This window comes from Mesoplodon densirostris, chromosome 14 (assembly GCF_025265405.1).
Source record: "Mesoplodon densirostris isolate mMesDen1 chromosome 14, mMesDen1 primary haplotype, whole genome shotgun sequence".
NCBI lineage: Eukaryota > Metazoa > Chordata > Mammalia > Artiodactyla > Ziphiidae > Mesoplodon > Mesoplodon densirostris.
The window spans coordinates 69,976,708-70,001,377 of NC_082674.1; the positions used below are offsets into that span (position 1 = coordinate 69,976,708).

General features: G+C 45.2%; 1 protein-coding gene across 50 annotated transcripts in view; it reads right to left on the reverse strand.

The window, feature by feature from the left end:
• The window catches only part of MAP4K4 (mitogen-activated protein kinase kinase kinase kinase 4), a 173,249-nt gene extending 149,764 nt beyond the window's left edge, over window positions 1-23,485 (reverse strand). For 29 of the 50 annotated variants that reach the window (XM_060116750.1, XM_060116758.1, XM_060116735.1 and 26 more), the window contains exons 1-2: window positions 23,290-23,484; window positions 22,864-22,929 (exon numbers count right to left, since the gene is read on the reverse strand). In XM_060116750.1, coding sequence (XP_059972733.1) covers window positions 22,864-22,929; window positions 23,290-23,346 — 123 coding nt within the window. In that variant the 5' untranslated portion in view covers window positions 23,347-23,484. Of the gene's footprint in view, window positions 1-22,863; window positions 22,960-23,289 lie in introns of those variants that run through there. The other 21 variants (XM_060116737.1, XM_060116740.1, XM_060116752.1 and 18 more) reach the window with 3 other exon arrangements.
• Window positions 23,486-24,670: the final 1,185 nt, after the last annotated feature.

The following is a 24,670-nucleotide window of genomic DNA, read 5'->3' on the forward strand; positions in this document are numbered from 1 at the left end:
GAGATGCACACCTGCCTCCCCGCCCTCCAACCCCAACTCAAAGCCCACCTGCCTTCCAGCAGGCCTTCGCTGGGGTCTGCAGCCCCCCAGGGCACCGCGCCGGCGGGGCCTACTTCACTGGAAACTTCTCCGGGGCTCAGCCACGGTGCCCAGCCCCCGGCCACTCCGCAAGCACCTCACCCAGGAACTCCGCTCATTCCTTTATCCTCTGAAACACTTCCTGTTGTACCACGAAGTGCACTGCAAACTGAAATGGAATGAGAATCATAATCGGCTTCCTATTCTGACTTTTATCACGTCACCACATCACCAAACGGGTGGAGGCGGGAGGGAGAGCGCCCCACTGCACTACTTTCAATCCAGACAGAGAGAGAGAGAAAGCAGCCGGGAGGTGGGGAGGGGGCAGTAGGGGCAGGGGAGACCCCAGCTCTCCGAGACCCTAGTCCAGACCAGGCCACAAGGCCCCTCACTGCTCACCTGTCACCTACGGGGTCAGGCTACGGAATCTCCAGAAGCCTTCCCTACATCCACATCCTGCGGTGCTCAGAGCAGCTAGGGTCCCAACGGAATGTTACGGTCCCTTCACAGAACATCGACCCAAGTAACACCTGACACCACACAGATCCAACATAATCCCAGCCCGACTAAGCCACCCTAACAGCTGTGCCCCAACGTAATGTCTGAATCAGCTGCCAACCACCACCACTTCCTGGAACCTCTTACTAGGTCCTTACTATCCAAACTGTGAAGCTGCTGTAGCGTCACCAGGAAGCATATTAGAAACGTAGACTCTCAGGCCCCATCACAGACCCGCGGAAGGACCATCTACATGTTAACAAGCTCCCCAGTTGATTCCAGTGCACAGTGAAGGCTGAGAAGCACCAAATGAGGCAGAGAAAACTGGGGGGAAAGGAAACTTCCAGGGCAGTAACCTCTGCCCTCCTCTGCCCCTCGATCCCACCCCTACTCCCACCCACCCCTCTTCCCAGCATCACCCAGGGCCCCAAGCCCTCCCGCCTGGTCACACCTATTGACCCAACCTGCCAATACCCTGGGAAACAGTCTGGCAAACGGGTAAGTGCGAGACTTAAGTCAAGACTGAAAGGCCTTAAAGCCCAGTATCTCCACTGCCCACTAGCTATGTCACTATAAGCAAGTTACTCAATCTCACAAATCACTCGTATGTGACATAAGGATAAAAATGAGGAAACATATATATACAAAAATCTCGTGGAGTCAGTACTCAAGATAGCTATTGTTTTTTGAACACACTGTCAAGATGTCCCCTCTCTTTACTCATTCAAATAAATCATTTTGGTTCCAAAACTCCCACGAATCCGTCCAGCCTGCAATGTCAGCATTTTTTCTCTTGTGAGTCTCCACCTGTCCATTTCCATTAATGTAGACGATCACCTTACTGTATCAAAGGCTAATGAGTCCTCACTGAGCTTAGCACATCCTGATTCTTTTCGAAAGCCACCAAAATCAGTCTGCAGAATACCACCAACTTTTAAACACTGCAGAAGGTGTCCCCCAGACACTCCCCACGTGTCTGACCCACTGAAGTGAAAAATCAATTCACGCAAAGAAATTAAGCATCACAGTAAGAGAGTCTTAACCTCAGGCACTTAACCCTCAAATCCCACCATTTGTTTTCTTCTTCCTAAGAACTGAACTCATCTTCAAACTTCATCTTCTGACGCGTAAACACATCAGACACAATCTGGTTCGTTTACCTGTGGATGGATCTCACTTCCCCTTCATAATCAGCATTTTGGGGAAGGAAGTAAACTTCACTTACTCTCCTAAACAGCCAATGAGAAGCCTGCCAACTACAAGGTGGGGACGCATGACTTCCTCCAGGCCCGACTCTCATTTCCTGCTGAGCTAAGAAAAGCAGGTCTAGTGTTGCCACACATGAATCGAGGCATTTGAGCCCCTAAAACCACAGCCAACATAGGACTTATTTATCCTTTTCCTATTACCATCCCATCCAAGCACACAGATAAAAAATCCTAACTCCCAGCTGTAAAACAGGACATGTGGTAACACTGCAATTAATGGGTGATGAGACTTTTTTGTAAAATGAAGATATTAAAAAGGTCAGCGTTCTCTCTCCATCTCAATGCCAAAAAATGGAATCTTCCACAATATCCAAAACCTTCTGACTCTTCCTTAATGAAGGACAAAGGGAAGAGAAAGAGAGAACTGACACGACAGAGAAAACAACAGGGCACTTAAGAAGTTTGCCAGCCCTGGACTTACATTCCACAGCCCCTGGTGAGCTGACCACAGCTGCCTGAGGGGCCTAAGGGGCTGGAGGAGAGACCAGCAGAAGAACCACCGTGCAGAGCCTGGTCCAGCCCCAAGTGCTGACCCTCAGAATCCTGAGCAAATAGAATGACGGTTGTCTTAAGCCACTAAGTTTCAGGGGTGGCCTGTTACCCAGTAAAGGCAACTGAAAGAGGCATTTTCCACCACCTGATATATTTATTTTCTGTCTTCTTAAACTCCATGAAAGCATGGACTGTGTCTTTTTTGCCAATTCTGTATCTCCATGCTCTAGAACAGAGCCTGCAGTGATCTGGGGGTTGGATATGCTACATAACTGAATAGAAGACCACGTGTATTTCTTAGTTTTAAAAAATGAAATTCCTAATTTATTAGTTAATAAACCATTAGTACTTATGAGCACAAAGTTATTTCCTTCTAAGAGGAAATGTGGACACACAAAGAGGCACCAGGGAGGCACCCGCACGAGGAAAGACCATGTGAGGGCAGAGCCAGACAGCAGAAACCAAACCTACCAACACCATGATCTTGGACTTCTAGCCTCTAAAACCATGAGAAAACAAACGTCTATTGTTTAAGCCACCAAGTCCATGGCATTTTCATATGGGACCCCAAGCAAACTAGTACAGGTATGGAGTTCACTTACATTTCTTCTTATGGTTCTCGTGGCCCCATATTTTTATTACATTCTCTGAAAAATGAAAAACTTACTGGGGAATTCCTATAGAAGAAATGTTGGATGGCAAGTAATTTTTCAAACTGATTTTTAACTAGGAGGAGGGTTTCTGGTCCCATCTCTGTGATTGACGAGGCCTCTGATTTGGGGAGGGGTCTGGAGTCTCTTAGGACAAATCTTAGACCCATTCTTTTACCAAAGTTTGAAATAGATCATCTTCAAGCCTCCTTAGAGCCCTAACATTCAACAAGTATGTGTGGAAATAACTGTCAGAATGGTCAAATGAACTCCACGAATGATTTTTAAAAGGAGTTTTGAGACTTCCCTGGTGGCGCAGTGGTTAATAATCTGCCTGCCAGTGCAGGGGACACGGGTTCGACCCCTGGTCTGGAACGACCCCACATGCCACGGAGCAACTAAGCCCATGCGCCGCAACTACGGAGCCTGCGCTCTAGAGCCCACGAGCCACAACTACTGAGCCCGCGTGCCACAACTACTGAAGCCCGCGCGCCTAGAGCCCATGCTCTGCAACAAGAGAAGCCAACGCGATGAGAAGCCCGCACACCGCAACGAAGAGTAGCCCCCGCTCGCTGCAACTAGAGGAAGCCTGCACGCAGCAATGAAGACCCAATGCAGCCAAAAATTAATTAGTTAATTTTTTTAAAGGAGTTTTAATTTCCATTCTTATTCAGGGTTGGTTGATATCAGTGGTGAACTTCACAGGAAGCATAGTTTTCCCACAGTTTGCTGATGAAATCAGAGTTCTTACAATTAGTTACAGAAGACAGTTGTGGAATATATTTCTTATAGTCTTTTGTGGGGAGAGGGGCTTTCTTGAGAGGGTTCTTTCTTCAAAGAACCTAATTTGAAACAAGATAATTATGTCCCTTAAGTATAAACACGCTGCAGAGAGATGGCATAATTTTCTCAGAGTTAAAGTTCATTTCTCAACAGTTTCTTCACAAGTAGAGGAAATGCATTTTAGCAAAAGCTTCCTTCCCTGTAATTTACTCTGAGCAGGTTGCTCAGGTGAAACCTGTGTTCTGGGTAGTTCCTCTTTAGCTAATATTTATAAACAAGCAGTTTAAAAAGTTAAATAAAAACTATGTTTTGAGAGTATACAAATAATAAGTGTTAAACTAAATCTAACAAGACCATTATTTAACGTTCATGTGGCACCATCAGATTTCCAAAGTTCCTTGAAGTCACTATGGTTTCTAAGAGCATCACCCTGGGATGGATTTGAGATTTATCTGCATCGTATGAGTGAGGCTGCTAAAGATATTCAACAACCCGCCCTGTCCCAAGGCCAGCTGAGTTTCAATGTAATTGCAATGAAAAGCTCTTTGGGTATTTGTCACTGCTGGTGATAGAGGCAGGAACGTTTTCATTTATCATTGTCAAACTGAAACATTGGGCTCACAATGCACATTTTTCCTCCTAGATGAAATATTTTAAGCATACCAAAGACTCTGGTTTAACAGAAATTTTTGATTAATCAACACTTGAGGTTCAAGGCAAACTATTTCTTAGTGGTTCGGAGCCAGGGTCTTTGATCTTCCTTAAGAAACATACTTCTTTATACTTTTCTGATAATGATGGTATGTTATCTAGGTATGTAATTTGTACGTATTCTGGAATAGACTTTTTACAGTGAAAATTTCATAAGAAATGATAAAATAACCTAGGTAGAGTTGTTTCATATCTAGATAGCTTGACTTGGTTCCATTTCCTTACATGGTTTATATTTTCCTCTTCTGTGCTATATGGTACTTAATTTATAAAGATTTTGAAAGAATTCAGTGACATTATCCAATTATTCCTTAATGCATTTGCAAGAAGAAGAGGAATCGAGACACTCTAGATTTGTTCTCTCACAAACATAGTAGGGTGGCAGTCGGGGGTTGGGGGGCGGTCTACCATCTGTGTGATATGGACATGTGTATGAAGACATTAGTTTGCAAAACAGTAAATCTTTCATCATGAGAGGAGTAAGTCTCAATTCACAAAGCTTGTGTTAAGTGCCAAAAAAGTGTTTTGAAAGTATGTGCCAGGGTCAGTCATTAGTAAAAAGATTAGCAAACTCAGCAGGTCCTTTTGAAGAACAAATTTGGAGAACTCACTCTTCCCAATTTCCAAACTTCCTGCAAATCTATAGTAATCAAGACAGTGTATGGGCTTCTCTGGTGGCACAGTTGTTAAGAACCCACCTGCCAATGCAGGGGACACGGGTTCAAGCCCTGGTCCAGGAAGATCACACATGCTGCGGAGCAACTAAGCCCATGCGCCATAACTACTGAGTCCGCATGCCACAACTACTGAAGCCCACGTGCCTAGAGCCCATGCTCCGCAACAAGAGAAGCCACCGCGCTGAGAAGCCCGTGCACCACCGCAAAGAGTAGCCCCCGCTCGCCGCAACTAGAGAAAGCCCGCGCGCAGCGACGAAGACCCAACACAGCCAAAAATAAATATAAATAAAATAAATTTTAAAATATATGTTTTTAAAAAAAGACAGTGTGGTACTAGCATAGGATAAATATTGAGATCAATGGAATAGAATTTAGAGTCCAGAAATTTAAGAAAGAAAAAGAAAAAAAAAAGAGTTCAGAAACGCTCACATTTAAGGTCAACTGGTACCAAAACAAGTGTACCAAAGCAAGTGTACCTTACAACTAAGTGGGAACGGAATCGCCCTTTCAACAAACAATGCTGGGCCACTGGATATCCACATGCAAATGAATGGAGCTGCACCCCTACTTCACATTTTACACAAAAATTAACTCAAAGTGGATCAAAGAGCTAAACATAAGAGCTAAAACTTTAAATTTTAAAAGAAAAACAAAGGAGTAAATCTTCATAATCTTGGCTTAGGCAGTAGTTTCTTAGATATGACACCAAAAGCACAAGCAACAAAAGAAATAAATTTAACTTTATCAAAATTAAAAACTTCTGTGCTCTAAGTACACCATCAAGAAAGTGAAAAGTCAACTCAAAAGAATGGGAGAAAAATTTTGCAAGTCATACATCTGGCAAAAGACTTGTATCTAGAATACATAAAGAACTTTTACAAATCAAGAAGTTTGAAAAACAAATAACACAATTAAAAATGTACAAAGGATCTGAATACCATTTCTCCAAAGATATTCAAATGACCAGCAAGCATACGAAAAGATGCTCAACATCATTAGTCATCAGAGAAAAGCAATCAAAACCACTAAAAGGAGATACGACTAGGTTGGCTGTAATTTTAAAAAGACAAATAATTACAAGTAGTGGCAAAAGGAGGTGGAGAAACCAAATCCTCCATATACTGCTGGTGGGAATGTAAAATGGTCCAGCTGCTTTGGAAAACAGTTTAGCAGTTCCTCCAACGAAACTGAGTTCCTTTGTCATTACCACATGACAGCAGTAATTCTACTCCTAGACATACATCCAAGAGAAATGAAAATATAGTCTATACAAAAACTTGTACACAAATGTTCATAGCAGCATCGTTCCTAATAGTCCAAGAGTAGACACAATCCACCTGCCCATCAACTGAATAACAGGTAAAATCAGTGTATCCATTCAATGGAATATTATTCTGCAACAAAAAGAAATGAAGTACCAATACATACTACACCATGGATGAACCTAGAACACACGCTACATGTTCACAGAACACAAATTGTTTGATTCCATTTATATGAAATGTCCAGAATTGGTAAATCTATAGAGATTGAAAGTAGATCAGCAGTAGCCTGGGGCTGAGGTGGAGGAAGGGAGAAAGGCAGTGATAGGAGGACCGGGATATGCAGTTTCGTTTCGTCTCTGCAGCAACAAATATGTTCTAAAATGTGGCTATGACTGCATAACTCTGGGAATATACTAAAAGCCACTGAATTCGACACCTTAAATAGGTGAACAGTGTGGTGTTTGAATTACGTCTCAATAAATCTTTTTTTTAAAGTGGTGTTTTTGAAATCCAAGGTTGTTCTCCTCCTACTCACCACTATTCCCATCAAAGCAGTGGGGAGGGGTTGTTTTCAGTTTGTCATGTTGCTGATGCCTCCTAATGAATGAATGGTGAATACAGAGACAGAGCGGACATACCACTGAACATCTACTTCTGGCCAAGATGGTGTTAACGGGGACTGGATATACCCTTGGCCTTGAAACAACCAAAACAAACCCATACAAAATTTACAGAAACAAAGGTTTTCAAGAAACTAGACATCAAGCAAGGAAGAACAGTGATCCCTGAGATAAGAAACAAATGAGGTGAGTCATACAACTGCCTGAACTTACTCCCTTTATAAAGTTTTTGGGCACGGTACAGGGAGAGGAAACCCAAGCAGAGCTCAGCAGACTCCCTTAGTTGAGGAGCAGGAGCTAAGAGTCCAGGTAAACCTAGACAGCTAGAGCTCCAGTGAGAATACCAGAAATGAGAGCTACACAAAGAGAAGAACCGCCAGGCTCTGCAAAGGGTCCCCTGTATATTCATCCAAGTAATGATCAGCACATGCAAAGGAAACTACCAAGGCTGGGGGGAAAAACATTCAAAAGGATTAGAAGGAACTGTGCAAGTGCTCACACAGGGATGGAAATAGTGCCTGTTCCCACTAAACAAATGGAAAAACTCATAAATCATGGGGAATTGAGAACTCAGAGAGGTCTTGCCTGAGCAGTGGGATATAACTAGCATTAGACTGAGCACTGATCCAGATCTCCTTAACAAAAACCATAAAAGCAAGACACAAAAGGATCAAGTTATTTCCATGTAACTTAACTGCACCCCAGAACAAAGCTCAAGAATACTTATAGGAAGCACCCAACAAGGTAAAATTCATGTCTCACATCCACTCAAAGATTACCAGACAGGAAAACATAACCAACAGTGACGACAATCCACTGAAACCAACCCAATACTGGCATAGATACCAAAATTATAGGCAAGGACACTAAACCAGCTATTATAACTGTATTCATATGTTCAAAAGTAGAGATCTAGAAAATATTTTTAAAACACCCAAATCTTCTAGAGATGCAAATACAACATCAGAGATGAAAAATACATGGGATGGGATTAATGGCAGAGTCAACAATGAAAAAGAAAGTTAACATGAATGCATAGCAAAAGAAACTAACCAAAATGAAGCACAAAAAGAAAAAGAAAAAAAGATACATCAGTGAGCTGCAAGACAACTTCAAGTGGCTTAATAAACATTCAATGGGAGTCCCCGAGACCAAGAAGGGGGAAGAGAAGGGAGGGGGGAAGAAAAAAAAGAATTGAAGAAACAGTGGCCAAAAATCTTCCAAATCTTATGAAACTTCTAAACACACAGATCCAAGAAGTTCCCAAACCCCAAGCACAAGAAACGTGAAGAGAAGTACACCAGGGCACGTCATAATCAAATTGCTCAAAACCAGGGATAAACGGAGACTCTTAAAAGCAGTCAGAAGAAGAAGAAGAAAAAAAAAATGACATGTAAAAAGGAACAAAATAAGGACAGTAAATTTCTCAGTAGAAACAATTCAAGTCAGACAACAGTGGAGTAACATCTCTAAGATAAGGAGAAAAAAAAAAGCAACCTAGAATTCTATACTCTGCAAAAATATCTTTCAAAAACAAAAGCACAAAAATTTTCAGACATACAAAAACTGAAAGAATTCATCACCCAGCAGACCTGTACTACAAAAAATGATAACATAAGTCCTTCAGGCAGAAGGAAAATGGTACCTGATAGAAATATGGATTTACACCAGGAATGAAAAGCACCAGAAATGCTAACAACCACATGGGTACATGTATTAGGGTTTTTTCTTACTATTTATATCTTTTTAAAAGATAGCTGACTGAGCAAAAATAGCACCAATATATTTTAAGATTTATAACATATATAAAAGTAAAATATATAACAAAATACTATAAGGCCAGGTAGGGAGAAACAGAAGTGATACTACTGTAATGTTCTTATATTACATATGAAGTATTTACCATTTGAAGGTAAACTGTGATAGGTTACAAGTGTGTACTATAAACCCTAAAGTAATGTATGAAACAATAAAGTAGAAGTTACAGCTAATAAGCCAGAAAATGGAATCACAACAAACACTCAATTATTTAATTCAAAAGAAAGAAAAAAGGGAAAATGACAAACTACCAAAGAGACAAAGGTGATAGGTTACAAGTGTGTACTATAAACCCTAAAGTAATGTATGAAACAATAAAGTAGAAGTTACAGCTAATAAGCCAGAAAATGGAATCACAACAAACACTCAATTATTTAATTCAAAAGAAAGAAAAAAGGGAAAATGACAAACTACCAAAGAGACAAAGTCCTCAGTAGAAAGAGCCAGAAAGAAATGAAAGAAGAAAGGTCAAGGAAAAAAATCAACATCCTATATAAAATTTAGCATTTTAAATCACTTTTTTCATATAGTAAGTAAAAAAGAGAAAATATATTTTCAGCTAATGAGTAGCAAACTGATGAAATGTCTAATTCAACCTTGGGGTTGATGACTGACAGAGGTCTTGTTTAAACAAAATAAAACAAAATTTTTTTCACATTTTGATGGCTGGCATTAGCAATTAAACAGGTCTTTTTCCAGTGTGATTAGAGAAAGGTTAGAAATATTTCACTCGATATTAAATTTTTTTCAAAAAAGCCCACAAGACCATTTTATTCAGTAAGCTCGGGAAAAGAAAATTCTTTTATCTGTATTATCAAAAAGCAAATACATAGCACCTAAAAAGAAATGCAAAACCTCATCTTTGAAATCATTTCCTTGTATAACCTGAACTCCAGAAACTTATTAAAAGCTATCTGAGTATCATAAGGCTGTCTGTACACCAGTGTTCCCATTTCACAGAGGTCGCTTGCAGCCCTAAGGTCGGGGGTCCGGCAGCTAACCATCCCACCACGTGTCCCCCCACCTCTCTGGGCCATCCATCTCCAAGTATGAGCACCACGTGTTGCTCACAGGACGCCCTGAGGTTTGCTGAGAGCGCACTCCCCACCCTACTCTCTATGGGGATGCTGAGGGTGCTCGACCAAGAGCTGCTAACATCTAACTCAGGACAGTCCGGACACCACACCAGCAGCAGACAAAGGATGCAAGGCCTGCCAAGAGACAGATGCTCCAGGCAACTGAAAGGGGCCGGCAGTTACCATAATCAATGGAACACACCCCTCCTATCTCTATTCAGAGTTCTATCAACCAAGATGATGTGTCATCAGCTCCACGCCCCTCACCCAGATATCTCAGCCTCAACCAGAGACTCTGAATTTAAACCACAAAGCTTCACTGTGTACCACGTGGCTACTGTATCAGCTTAGCTACGGGTCGCTCTTCCCCATCTGCAATATCCTCCTCCTCAAACTAAGTGCTGCACAAGGCACGCGCTGACCGCTCTTCTTTGTCCACTGCCACCAACACGGAGCCTCGAGGGATGCCTGGCACACACCACGTCCGCAGTGAGCGCTGGAGTAACAGGACTGAGAGGAGTGCTGCCTAGCAGAGCAGGCTCAGATATCTCACAAACAGCGACACACAAACCAGATACTAAGCCCCCGAGTCACTAAAGAGTAAAGAGCTGAACATTCACAAGTCTTTTCTGGCAACTAAGGGAAGGGGCAACAAGAACGGATGAGGAGCACATGGACACACAGAGATGCCAAGTTCAAACAGGAGAGGCCCTAGAACTGCAGGCAGGCCCCCGCAGGTGAATGAACACACTCAGTGAATCCTGCGCCACCTGAGCCATCCTCCGCCCCAGGCCATCCTCACTGCCTGACTCGGGATCCCAATAACTCGTCCGTCCCTTGGATGAACAACCCTGACTTGGGTAATATTCAGTCTTTGACTTGAGATCTCCAAACTGAATAGTCAGCAAAACTACACCGCAACATAGAGGGTCCCAGAGTTACTGATGGGGCAACGGTTCTGGCTGTCAACAGTATTCAGTTAGTATCATAAACAGGTAAGAATACAGCTCTAAGTATAAAAATTTTCCAAAAGTATACTAACATTAAATTTAGATTTGATCTGAATGCATTGAAGCCCCCAATAAAAGATATGATGCATTGGGAGATTGGGATTGACATATATACACTAACATGTATAAAATGGATAACTAATAAAAACCTGCTGTGTAAAAAAATAAATAAAATAAAATTCAAAAAAAAAGTTCTTTAGAATGTAAGATGAAAAATACTCGAAAAGGTACACCTGAAGAAAATCAAATGAGCAACTGTATTCCCCCATGTAACGCAATAAATCATTTATTTAACTTGGTATACGTCCTTCTGACCAAAGATAATAGATTTTGTTATGTTTTTTCAAATCCTGGTGAGTCAACAGCTTCTGTCTCAGATAAAGGAAAACTCCAGTCTTTAGCATCACATGGCAAAGGGCTGGCTATTGACAATGGAATCCCCCAATAAAATGTGAGAAGGAAAAACCGGTTTGGTCTAGTTCCTGATACCAATGACCTCACTGATAGTGAACACTTTGTCTTTATGGCGATAAGAAACTGTTTTCATGTTTCAAGAAATGACCTAAATGCAGTGATGACTAATACTGAGAGTGGGGAAGGTAAAGGTTTCAGGGAAGCAGAGACAGGCGGCCGGGTCATCAGAACCGGGAGATGCTGAGTTATGTTGACGAGAAAGGGGTAGACCCGGGCAGACCCAAGCAGACCAATGCCTCCTCTTTTCTCCTTCTATGTAAGGCTCCCAGGTGCAGCTCTTCTGAAAGCCTCTGAGATGCCAGGCCCAAACACCTGCTGAAGGCACTCCTCCCAACAGCCAAAATCTAGAAACAACCGTGACGTCTATCAGCTGGAGAACGGTGGACAAAACACAGCACGTCCATACCCTGGACACCATCCAGACATAAAAAGGAACAAACTACCACGCTCAGCGGCACGGACGAACCTCAGAAGCATTATGCAAAGTGAAAGGAATCGTACACCAGCGACCACACGTGGCATGATTTTATTTATATGCAATGTTCAAAAAAGGCGAATTTATGGAGACAGAAAATAGACGGGCGGTTGTCTGACGCTCTGGGATGGAACAGGGGTTCACTGTGAAAGGGCAGGAGGGGCCTTGCTGGGGCGATGGAAGTGCTGAACACTGGTCTGTGGGGACAGCTGTGCCACTGAGTACATCTACTAAAAACCCTTGAAATGCAGGCTCGAGGCGGGTGAATTCCATGATATATAAAATACACTTCAATAAAGCTGTTTAGAAAAACAGACCCGTTGAACAAACTTCCGTGTCTCCTGGAGGCTGGTGGGGAACCGCGGTGAGCCTGGGGATGCCCACCCAGCACGCCCGCACGGCCCCCGTCCCTGGGGTGCATCTCCCACTTTAAGTATCAGCGCAAGGCGCTGCTCCACTCCTGTTTTCGTTTTTGTTGTCGGCATTGCTGTTTTTGTGGTTACTGCTCCGGATGAAAAGTAGCCCACACCTGAACAAAGCCACAGGTGTGAAATCAAAGATGCAACTTCTAATTGACTCCTGGTCTGGGGGACTGATCCCATGAGTCACAGGGGTTCATTCCCATAAAAATGATTATAAGGTAAACAGAAGCATAAAGAGATCAAGGGGAAGAGATGACGGCACAGACCGTTACTATCAGGTTTTGACTGCTAAAATATGGATGGAGCAGGGACTTCCCTGGTGGTCCAGCAGTTACGACTCCACGCTTCCACTGCAGGGGGCACGGGTTCGGTCCTGGTCAGGGAACTAAGATCCTGCATGCGGCAAGGTGCGGCCAAAAGAAAATAAATAATAAAATAAAATGCAAGAAAAAAAACGACTTAAAAAAAAAATGGAGGGACTTCCCTGGTGGCGCAGTGGTTAAGACTCCGCACTCCCAATGCAGGGGCCCCGGGTTCGATCCCTGGTCAGGGAACTAGATCCCACATGCATGCCGCAACTAAGAGTTTGCATGCCCCAACTAAGGAGCCCATGTGCCTCAACTAAGGAGCCAACCTGCCGCAACTAAGACGCGGTGCAGCCAAATAAATAAATAATTTTTTTTAATGGATGGAGCAAAGAGAAAAAAGTTATAATCTAAGTGCCCACTGAGGGGACACCAAAAGTGAGGCAATTTGCACAGAACCCTGAGGAGATCCTCATTTGGAAGCAACTGATACCAAACGAAGTATGAGGCTAAAATCAGGAGAGGGGACACTTAGTGGCACAGTGCCCCAGGCCCCCCTTCTCTACCTCACAGTCTGGCGGCTGCCCCACCTCACTCCACACCACTAGGAAACCAGAGGTTCAGGCCCTGAAGAAGCTGAAGGAGAAATGCTCCAGATGTGAGGACAGGAGGGAAAGCAGCAAGCCACAGGGCTGCAAAGCTAAGATATCAGACGGTACATCTCCAGCCTCCTTCCTCCACCTGAGCCCCACAGGCCAATAAACACACGCACGGCCCCTAAGCAGGAAAAGCTTCTGGGCGTTCTTCTTAGAGAAACCCCAAAGAAAAGCCCTTCAGGTGTTCAGCACTGGGGTTCCCCATCCACGAGAATATACTGGGCCCACCTGCACTCCCTAAACGGAATTACCAGCAGTCAGCAGCCTCCAAGTCATTGCTAGAGCCTCAGTCAAATATGAGCAGAGTCACCCATCTCCAAGTATTTAAGGACAATCTTCAGCATTAAAGACAAAGACCCAGGACTTCCCTGGCAGTCCAGTGGTTAGGATTCCAGGCTTTCACTGCCGAGGGCCCAGGTTCAATCCCTGGTTGGGGAACTAAGATCCCGCATGCCACATGGCAAGGCCAAATAATAAAAAAAGTAAATAACCCAAATAAACAAATAGGAAAACTAAAATCTGGAGGAAATGGGGGGGGGGGGATGCCAGAGGCACAAGAATACCAACCAAAAGAAAATACCTGTATCTATACTCAGTATCCTCAGAGAGATTAGATAAATTCACGAAAGAATAGACGCGGTTTTTTTAATAAAAAAAATTGTGAAAGAGGGCTTCTCTTATAAATTAAAAATATGACAAAGCTAAAAATTCAATAGAAATATTGAAATGGAAAGTCAAAGACATTTCATAACAGTAGAACAAAAAGACAAAAATAGAGGAAAAGATAAGAAAATAAATCAAAGAGGTGACTCACAGGACTTCAGAAAGAGAAGGCAGGGAATGTGGAGGGGAAGAAAAAACATTTCCCAGAGAAAAAGGGCAGCTCCTAAGAAAAAGAATTAACCAAGCACCTGGAACAGTGAATGACAACACAAGACACTCATAAAATCTAACAACACCAGGAATAAAGAGAATATCCTGAAAGCTTCCCCAAGAAGTTTAAAGCAGGTCACACTCAAAAGACCAATGACTTCAAAATTCCAAGAGGAAAATGAATATTCACCCTAGAATATTTTCCACCCGCTAACATATAAATCCCACGTAAAGGAAGAACAAAAGCATTCTGGGTCATGCAAAGACTTAAAACCTTTACACCCCAAGCACCCTTACTTACAAAGCCACTGGAGGATGTGCTTCAGGAAAGAAAGGCAGTACACCAAAAAAAAAAAAAAAAAAAGACTGTGGCATCCAGGAAACAGATGGTCCAGGAACAGAGCTATGTACCAAGGTGGGAGGCCAAGCATACCTGGCCAGCTCCCCTCCAGGGAGAAAAAAGCAGAATCTACAGGTTATCTGAAACAATGAATCACCTAAAGTGTTTAAGTGTTTAGAAAAACCGTTGATAAAGGCTTAACTTTGCTAGGTACTTGACATAACTTTCAGGGCATTTGAGGTGGAAAGTAATGACAAGTACATGGAAAACTAAGCAAACGAAAAAGGCAACGCAAGGGGGAAGGAGTGTTTAAAAAAGAAAATGTAATCATATTAGATTGCTCGGCTCAGAGAGAAACAGTATAATACAAACAATTATCATTTTAACCCCAAATAATGATATACTCATTTAAGGGAGGGGGACAAGTATAATAGCTAATTCTTCACGTGGGACCACACCAGTAGTTCAAGAACTGTAACCACCGTCACAAGAAGTCAGTAAGGGTACAAAATTGATAAATCAAGAAAAAGCCACGTAAGCGTATAATTTAGAAATACAGCAGTCAATTTCAAATGGAGCAACTAAAAGCATTGAAAATAGATGTCGGGCTTCCCTGGTGGCACAGTGGTTGAGAATCTGCCTGCCAATGCAGGGGACACGGGTTCGAGTCCTGGCCCGGGAAGATCCCACATGCCGCGGAGCAACTGGGCCCGTGAGCCACAACTACTGAGCCTGCGCGGCTGGAGCCTGTGCTCCACAACAAGAGAGGCCGCGATAGTGAGAGGCCCGCGCACCGTGTCCCCTGCATTGGCAGGCGGATTCTTAACCACTGCGCCACCAGGGAAGTCCCGGACAACTCCCAGTTTTGATAAGAGAACTTTAGTTTGTCACCTGATTGCAACTATGTGCATTCCTAACTTTGGCAAGTGTTTGAAGGTCCTGTCTGCCATATAATGAAAAGAAAGTTTTTAAGTCATAGCATAAAAGTGGGGGCTTTTTCCTTTTTAATAATTTAATAATTAGTTAAGATTAAAAATTTAATAGGAAAACCTGTCAACACTTGGCCATATCTGAGATACTTGCAATGTCCCAGGGATAGAGGGCCAATTCCGCAGAAAGAGGGAAGCAGCCTGGGCGCCGGCTCCCTCCTCCTCATGGACAAGGCCCCCAATTCTCTCGCTAATGCAACACATCAGCCCAAGGGCTCACAGAGAGCCCTGTGCAGACTGGACCCTGCCAGTTCAGCGCTCCCGCAGGTCCGCTCTGCTGACTGGGGTACAACCAGGTAACTTCAGAAACTGACAACTGCGGAAAAACTTTTATAGCAAGTTGACAGGGTGACATGATGTCCTTTGATTCTAATAACAAAAAGATGCCGTATATAGAAATGGATAAACAACAAGGTCCTGGGAATTCCCTGCCAGTCCAGTGGTTAGGACTCCAAGCTTCCACTGCAGGGGGCCCGGGTTCGATCCCTGGTCAGGAAACTAAGATCCCGCATGCCACGTGATGCAGCCACACACAAAAAAAAAACCCCACAAGGTCCTACTGTATGGCTCAGGGAACCACATTCAATATCCTGTGATAAACTGTAATGGAAGAGAATATGAAAAAGAATGTGTATATAATATGAAAACAATCTGTAATATATATAACTGAATCACTTTGCTGTACAGCAGAAATTAACACAACACTGTAGGTCAACTCCACTTCAATAAAATAAATATTAAAAAAAAAAGATGCAGGCTGGCATTTTCTGTGTCTACTTTTTCACCTCGCTTTTCTGGTCACGTGTTTGAACTATTTCAGCCCTGCGGAGGCTGGAAAGCTCTCTGGGGTCGGGCACACGGGCTGTGTCTGGGTGGAGGGCCTGGGGAGACGGAGCCATCACAGGATGGTACACATCTGATGGTACACATCTGGCACGCTGTGTCCACCCCGACTTCCCTGCACTCCTGGAGGGTAAACACACTGCCTGCTTCCTGTACCGTTGTGTGGACCCCGACCAGGCAGGCAGGGCCCAGCTCAGGGTAGCAGCACAGTGAGTACCGTAAGTGGCAGGAAAGCAGCCCTGTATGGTTAACCGGTGTCCCCACATTAGTTCTAAGTTCCTCACAATGCTACCCAGATGTCCGTTTCTAAGATCCCAGTTTTTCGAACTTCTGAGAAGTCCTAAAACTTACCATTCTGTCCTTCCTTTTGAAATTCTGACAGAAAACAGGGCTTCGCAACTCTATCCCTGCCAACACATCACTCACGTACGTCTCTTCTGAATGATGCCAGCAGACTTTCATCACTGAGCCAGCCTCCTAACAGGATATCATAAAAACTTAAGACTTTGGCTGCCACGCTGGTCCCTGGTAATATAACATTGCCCTGGCCTCCGTTCTCTTCCTGGCCATCCCTCCCTAAGTCCAAAAAATGTATCCTGATTCAATTCTTGTGTTATCATATTATTACAGCAAAACAACTGTCAATCAAATCTTCCAAAAGTACTAGGTAATCTCTACCCTCTGATAATCACGTCCCAATGACTATATAACCAGGTCCCAAATTACATATTAAATATATCTTAATATTTTAACACTGGTAATTCAGAGTAGTATTAAAACCAACCTGAATTCACAAAAAATCTGTTTGTAGTAAATATTCAAAGCAATTATTTGCGAGTACTTTACAGGATGACCCACAAGCCGCTAGCTATATATCTAGCTACTTGTGCGAGAAACAAAGTTTTTAAAACACTGATTTTTAAAGGGTGAGGTGGTGACCTAATACTGTTTTGACCCGTAAAATTATCATAAATTCTAAATAGGTAGTGTCTGATCCTGAGAACTCACTGTAGATTAAGTCCTTGACTCCAATACAGCGAATGGCCACACAGTCTGAACTTTTGTACATTTTCCATTATAAGATGAGAGTGAAGCTTCCACGGTATCACGTATCAGTGCTGCCCTCTGGGCAACAGTCCTGCTTCAGCACCGGAACCACCTGGGTCTGAAAGCAGTGCACTTGCACAATCATTTACATGCACTGCTGTCTGCCAATTTAAATCATTGGAACAGAGAGAAAGTGAAAGCACTGTTACTAATGATAAGAAGCACAGGCATCTAAACTCCGGTGCAGCTGAGAGATGGAAAGCGCTTGATGCTCTGAGGGTGGCAATGTCTCGGCTCAAGGCGCTGTTCACAACCAGACGCAAGTACTTATTTACTAAGAAAGCAAAGAAACAAAAGACCACGTATGACATGCATGTGTCAAAGCACCCATCTCTAGGTTAAAATGTATTTTAGTTTATAGTATCTTTAGTTCCCTGGGAATGAAACTCCTTAGATTATTCCTTGGCTTAGCACACCTGTTCAGGGATTCATTATCTCCAAAGTAGGATGCATTTTTTCATAAATCGTCTTTGCTTTTCAAAGGTCAATCCACAAAAATCTACGAACACACACACTGTACAAAAAGTGCCCCCAGATAATGTCAATATGTAGAAACAGACATAGATCCAAAATTGGTCAAGAAAAAAGGCAAAATACAAGTTTGCAAGCTATACAAATAAACACTGTATTACAGAGTTTCAAGCAATAAGGAGTTAAAAAACTATCAAGAGCAGGGTTTCATCTGGTGGTTGGTTTTTCTGAAAGGCTTTTGACGTTCCTGATTTAGTTTAGGGCCAAAACAGTTTTTGGAAGTTTGCGTTGATGTTTTTTAAGAGAGCCACACACCTATGTGTGTTCAACAGGGTTGCTTCATCCCCCCTCCCTTAACCCAGGGCCAGAATCCTTCCAGCGTGAAGGACTCTGTGTCTCAGAACAAGTCCGTACATGCCACTCAGAGGCCGATCAACCCTCCTCCTAAGGAAAACATCTAGTTCTACAAAATTTATTTTGCCCCAGTGGAAGTCTTTACCTCCATTTAAGAACAAGAGACGTCACCCTGACAAAGCAACATTTGCAGAACGCCCCTCCCAAAATTTTAAGTGCTTGCTCCAAAATGTTACACAATTTACATGGCACTTTATTGCTGAGCAATCGAAAGCAATTTTAGCACTTTCACAAAGTCCCAAGGCTCCTCCTAATCTAGCAGGCAAACAGTGGACCCATTTAAAGGGTCACACCGAAGCCTGCAGAGAAGGAGTGAATTTAGCAAGGAGCAAAGTCCAAGAACTCACCCCAACACTCCTCTCTCTACTGTCCTGCCCTGGCCTGCCTTCCCCTCCTCTCTCCTAGACCACTGCCCCAGGCCAACCACCGTACCTGCTCCTTCCCCAAAGTTCACCTGACCAAATCTCCTACTCCCAGGGATCCCCAATCCCGACAAAACTTTCAATGGCACCTCAATGCCAGGGAATGATGGACCTCCTCAATGCCAACACGCATAACCCCTCCCCGAGATCCCCACTACCCCCAAGCCCTACTACCATTCCCAAAGGCCACCCTCAGCCCTTTGGCCACACATACCCCCTTCCTTCAATAAAAGAGGGGGACAGCGTTAGCACAGCACCTGACAGGTGGCCAACTCTCAGGTTAGCTCTGCTTACCACCTTCGGGCCTAGCGTAGCCTCCTCCTCAACCTTCAAGGTGTCCAGTCCACCAAGGCCCTCTCCTCCAAGGACAGGGTCAGACAGGGTCAGAATCAAGATGCTCTTTCCATCTGGCCTGTGAGTAAGCCCTGACTCCAGGCACTGAGCCTGCTGGATTCTCAACTCCCTAACTTCCCCTCGGGCCCCCTACCATGCCATTCCAGATGCAGGATTTTCCTGCCTTTAGCCAAGACATTTTGGAACAGTGGCCACTGGACGCTTGCAAAATGCACAATAACAGTAGCCACCCCAAGAAAAAAACAAAAATGGCCAAATAAACGTTAAAAATAACAAACTCCAAAAACAAACTTTGATCTATCATTTCTGGTTTGGATTTTTCACATTATCATTTCTCCCTTTGATGAAAATAATTAAAATTCACTGTATCTACTCAACATGCACAAGATCATCTTATAGACACTTCTTTTATAAATATATCGTACTCTGAATGAAACCCTGTGAACAGAAGTTCACAATTTTTTTTCTATTTTATGAGTATCCTTCCCTATGATCTCTCAGAAACCTAAAGCAAAAAATAAATTTCTCTAAATAGAATACAGCCTGTGTCTCAGCTCCCTTTTTAAAGATAAAGTTACATACTTTTCAACTATACCCAGACTATTTACCACTTTTGTCAGAGATGGAGAAAATTATAAACTATCCCCAAGAAAGCCATTTTCATAGAACATATCAAAACTCAGAAAACTCCCTCTCTCGACTCATTCACTTCATGTAAACACAGTCTTCTAAAAATAAGCAACCACTATCACTAAAAAAGTTCACAGAAAAAAAAAATAGAAAATATAACAATGAAATAAATTAGGACTACAGGTTGTTCAGCTTACAGGTGTTTCACCTAAAGTTATGTTTAAAAAAAAAAAAAGCTTCTCTATAAAAAACAAATTAGACACAAGTATTTTCCAAACTCTGATGCTAGTCACACTAATGGATGTTTAGCAACGGTAAACAAATGCTACAGTGTCAATAATCTAATCCCAAAACCACCATATGCAAATCGTACCAACAAGAATCCTAAACTCCTAGGCATGATGTAAACGGTTCTGGAAAGTACACATTTAAAGAGAAAAGAGAATGGAAATGTTAACTGTCTCTGCTACTTCCACCATCTCTAAGACTAAACTTCCCAGGATCGGTTCATAAATATGAAACAGCTTCTCATGATAGTAAGAGAACATGTATGAGATAATCAGGAAGACGTTCACACTGAATATCTGAAACAAGCTTATAGGTCACCAAAGGGGGAAGTGGGGGGGATAAATTAGGAGTGTGGGATGAATATATACAAACGACTATACATAAAATAGATAACCAACAAGGGCCTACTGTGTAGCACAGGGAACGCTACTCAATATTCTGTAATAACATATAAGGGAAAAGACTCTGAAAAACATAAATATATATATATAAATACATATAGACACACACATGTGTGTCTATATATATAAAACTGAATCACTTTGCTGTACACCTTACTAACACATTGTAAGTCAACTATACTTCAATTAAAAAAACTGAATATTTGATAGGAAGAAATTAGTTTTTTTGGTGTGAGAACAGCATTGAGACTATCTAAAAAACAAAAAAAGATACATACTGAAGTATTTATGGGTGAAATGGTATCTGGGTTTTATGTGAAGATAATGGATGGAGGGAGGGAAGACTACAGACAAAACCAGATTAGTCACGTGCTGGTAACTGTTAAACCGGTGATCTCTCTCTCCCTAGTGTCTGGTTCAAATTCTCCATAATAATAAAACAACTGCAGGCGAGCAAACTCTCAAGCACTCTTGCTCGTGATTGTATGGCAGGGTTGCACAGACGTCTTAATTCCTTGGGTTTGCATAATTTGAGAATTTCTCCTCAACTGTACTGACTTTATAGGGAAAGAGCCAGAGAGCCGGGTCACTGCCACAATCCCCAAATGTTGGGGATCCCAACTTCCCCCAAATGTTGTGCTCAGTTAATCTATCTCAAAAGATTGGGGGAAGAGGGGATGGAACCAAAGGGGGAAGGAGGAGGGGAAACCCCCGGCAGTGAACCTGCCCCACCTGCTCCTATAAAGAACCCCCAGCTCTTAAACCCTTTAAGACCCATTCAGGTTTCACTAGCTTCTGGTTTACTTCACCAGCCTTCACATCCATGCTGACCAAAGAAGATCCAAACAATCCAACTACTGTGTAACCAGGTCAAAAACAGGCTCTGGCTAGTTCACTTGGATGAGGGCACACTCACTACTCGGATTTGGCCAGAAAAACTGGGTTAGAAAAAACTGACTGGTGCTTAAACAAACACTGGGGCTCGGGAAAGAACATCTTTCAGCCAGTTAGCAGACCACTCAGGGAGTTGCAACACAATCTTTTCCAAAATTTCCCAAAAGCTTCCAAATTCAGTTGAGCCCGGCAGGCTGAGCTCACAGGGCTCTCTTTCAAATTCAAAAATCTGGCCCTGGCCCCAACAGTTAACCAACAAAACACATGCTGATTCACTTGAGATCACCTCAGAATACTGACTCCATCCAGTTCAGGCCACAGGCAGGGACACAGCCCAGGCCAGGGGAAGTCAGGGCTGGGGAGAGGCTTTCAAGAGATAGATAAACCCTATTCTCAGAGCAGAAAACAGACAATGGGATCCACACTTAATTTGGGCGAAGAAAATGTCTACAGTCAGCTCCAACCCCCCCCCACCTCCATTTTTAACGATACAATGACAGTTCTTCACAGCGAACCACAAAGCCCTGCTTCATAAGATTTTTTTTTTTAATTCTATCCCAACCTTGCACCCAGCTAGAAAACACTAACAGCTACCAAACACCCCCGGTGCAGATAACTTTGAGAAAGCGTTCAGTAATAAGAAACAAATCAGGAGAGGGAGAATTCCCCATTCTGTTTCAAACGTTCAAGGCCTGCGCCTCCATTACCTAGGGCTGCTCATAAACTCTAGAATGTGCACTGGATAAAATGCGCAGCACGGGTTAGTCTCACGAGGTGTCAGCTACTCAGGGCCGACTCAGAGTCTCCAGATTTGTTAGTTTCATTTACTGTTGGGGGCGAGGGGGCGGGTATTAAAAAAGAGAGAGAGAAAGACCTGGGGAGGGTGTAAAATCTGGGCACCCTCTCCACACCTGGGCTTTGCCTCATTTCTGTTTCAATTACACACCTGTCAAACAGGTTATTCCTGGAATTCAGACCGTATAATCCTCACACTGTAATTCTTCCTGCCCCTGTTGCCCAAAAACACACCGTTCCCCGGTTCCCCAAAACATGTACCCATCAGTAGAATGTACGCTGCTTATAAAGGAGAAGCAAGTAGCACCGAACTCCGCTCCCTGGGCGCCTGGCGAGCATTCAAACGAGGGAACACGAAGACAATTCTCAAGGAGGCCAAGGCAGTGTTTTGGGATAATCACAAGCGAGGCCTGCCTCTACTGAATTTTAATTAACACACCAACTCCGAAGGCCAGATCTGGGAAAGACGGGAAAAAATGTAGGTTGTCTGATGCAAAAATGCTTGCCCATTTTATGGGAGAAAAGTGCATGCCTAAGAGTGGAGCTGATTTCCTTAACTGAGAGCCAGGAAATGAGGTCTTTTCAGGCCAGTGTGCATATAAACTCTGCTGAAAAACAGCGGGACGGCGAGGCGAGACCCCTCTCCCCAACTTCGGCCGAGCGGCGTGGCCTCCGGGCGGCGGCGTATCCATCAGCCTCCCCGTCGCCCCCGGACCAGAAGTTTCAACCCGTCCCCGGGAAACAAAGGAGGCGCCCGCACCGACCTTATAGACTTGTCCGTAGGTGCCATTTCCCACCACTTCCACCAGCTCGAAAATCCCAGCCGGATCCTGGAAGAGAAGGAGGGGAGGGGTGAGCATCGGAAAGCAGCACAACAATGAATAAAAGAAGCGGGGCAGCTGGAGAGAAAGGGCGGCGACCACAGAGGTGGGCTTCGCCCGGCGCGGTCGCCGGCGCCCGAGAGCCGCGATGGGGGTCGGGGCGCGCGGGGTCGGGATCCCGGGCGGCGGCTCCGGCGGAGGGTCGCGCCCCGGGCCCCGCACCCGCCGACGCGGGCAGACAAAGGGGCCGCCGCGCCCGCGGCTCTGCCCGCGGCGGCGCCCGAGCACCCGGCCGGCCAGGGCGCGGCCCCGGCTCCCCGCGCCCCGCTCCCGGATCCCCGCGCCCCGCTCCCCGCGGCCGCCACTCACCCGCAGGGAGGACAGGTCGATGTCCACCAGACTTTTTGCAGGGGAGTCGTTCGCCATTTTCCCTTTTTGCCACCCAAAACCCGGCCACAATCAATCGGTCTCTGGTGTGTTTCTGGGAGTTGGAGGCCCGGCGGGCGGCGCGGGCCCGCGGGCGAGGCCGGGAGCGGCGGGCGGGCGGGCGGCAGCGCTCACTCCATGGCCGGGGCGGCCGGCAGGACCCCGGGCGTCGCCCGCGCCTCAGGCCCCGGCCCCGCGCCCCGCCGCGCGCCTGCACGAGCGGCCCGGACCAGGGGCCGCGGCGCCACCGAGAGTGGAGCCCGGAGCGCGAGGCCGCCAGACAAAGATGACCGGGAGGCGGAGGCGGAGGCGGGCGCGCGGCGGGGGGCGGCGGCGCAGGAGGAGGAGACACGGGACACCGAAAACGTATTCTGAGGAGAGCAAACAGCTCCCCCTTTCCTCCTCCGGCAGGAAAAGAGGGCGGAAGCGCGCTCGCGCCCGGAGCCGGCCCGGGCGGGGGGCGAGGGGCGCGGCGCTGTGTGAATATTCAGCAGGGGTGGGGCCCGGACGGCGGCCGCGCGCGGGGCCGGGTGCGCGGGGAGGGGCAGCGGGGGGAGCGGGGGGAGCGCCCGCGACAAAGAGAAACCGGCCCGGACCCCCGGGCGGAGGAGCGGAGGGGCGGAGGGGCGGGCCGACCCCTCCCTCCCGGAGCCCCGCCCCGCCCGCCGCGCCCGGCTCTGCCGGCATCCCCGAGGAGGAGGGTCCTCCCGGCCCCGCCCCCTCTCCCGCTCTTCCCATCCCGTCCCATCCCCCATCGCCAGATTCTGTCCCCTTAAGACCCTCGCTTCCGGTTTCCCTACCTGGTTTTCTTGTCCTTTCTCTTCTTTTCCGGGCTAAACCGGTGGCCTGATTCGGTTGCGGCTTCACTGAGCATCCCTCGGCTGCCGGGTCCCGCCCGAGACTTTCAGCGAAACTGAATCCAGAGCAGCTCCTCCAGCTGCCTTGTGCCCAGGAGCACCTCACTCAGTAGCTGAGCACCGTGTCGGGGGCCAGGAGTCCTAACCCAAGTTTTGTGCCTAGAGATCACTGAGGACCTACAGACGGGCTTATTCCGGCAACTCTGGAAGCTAGTCAGCAGTTAGGCAGTTTCGTCCTGTTAAACAAGAATATATGGTCTGCACAGCAGTCATTGTTTTCACTATCACCCCACTGTCCAGAACTTTCGATGGCTCCCTATTCCCTCACAGGGGTTCTCAAACGTGAGTGCCCGCCCGGGAATCACCAAGAGAGATTGTAAAAGCATGGATTGCCGACCCCACCTCCAGACTTTGTGATTCAGCAAGTGTTGGGTGGGCCTGAGAACTTGAATTTCTAACAAGTTCTC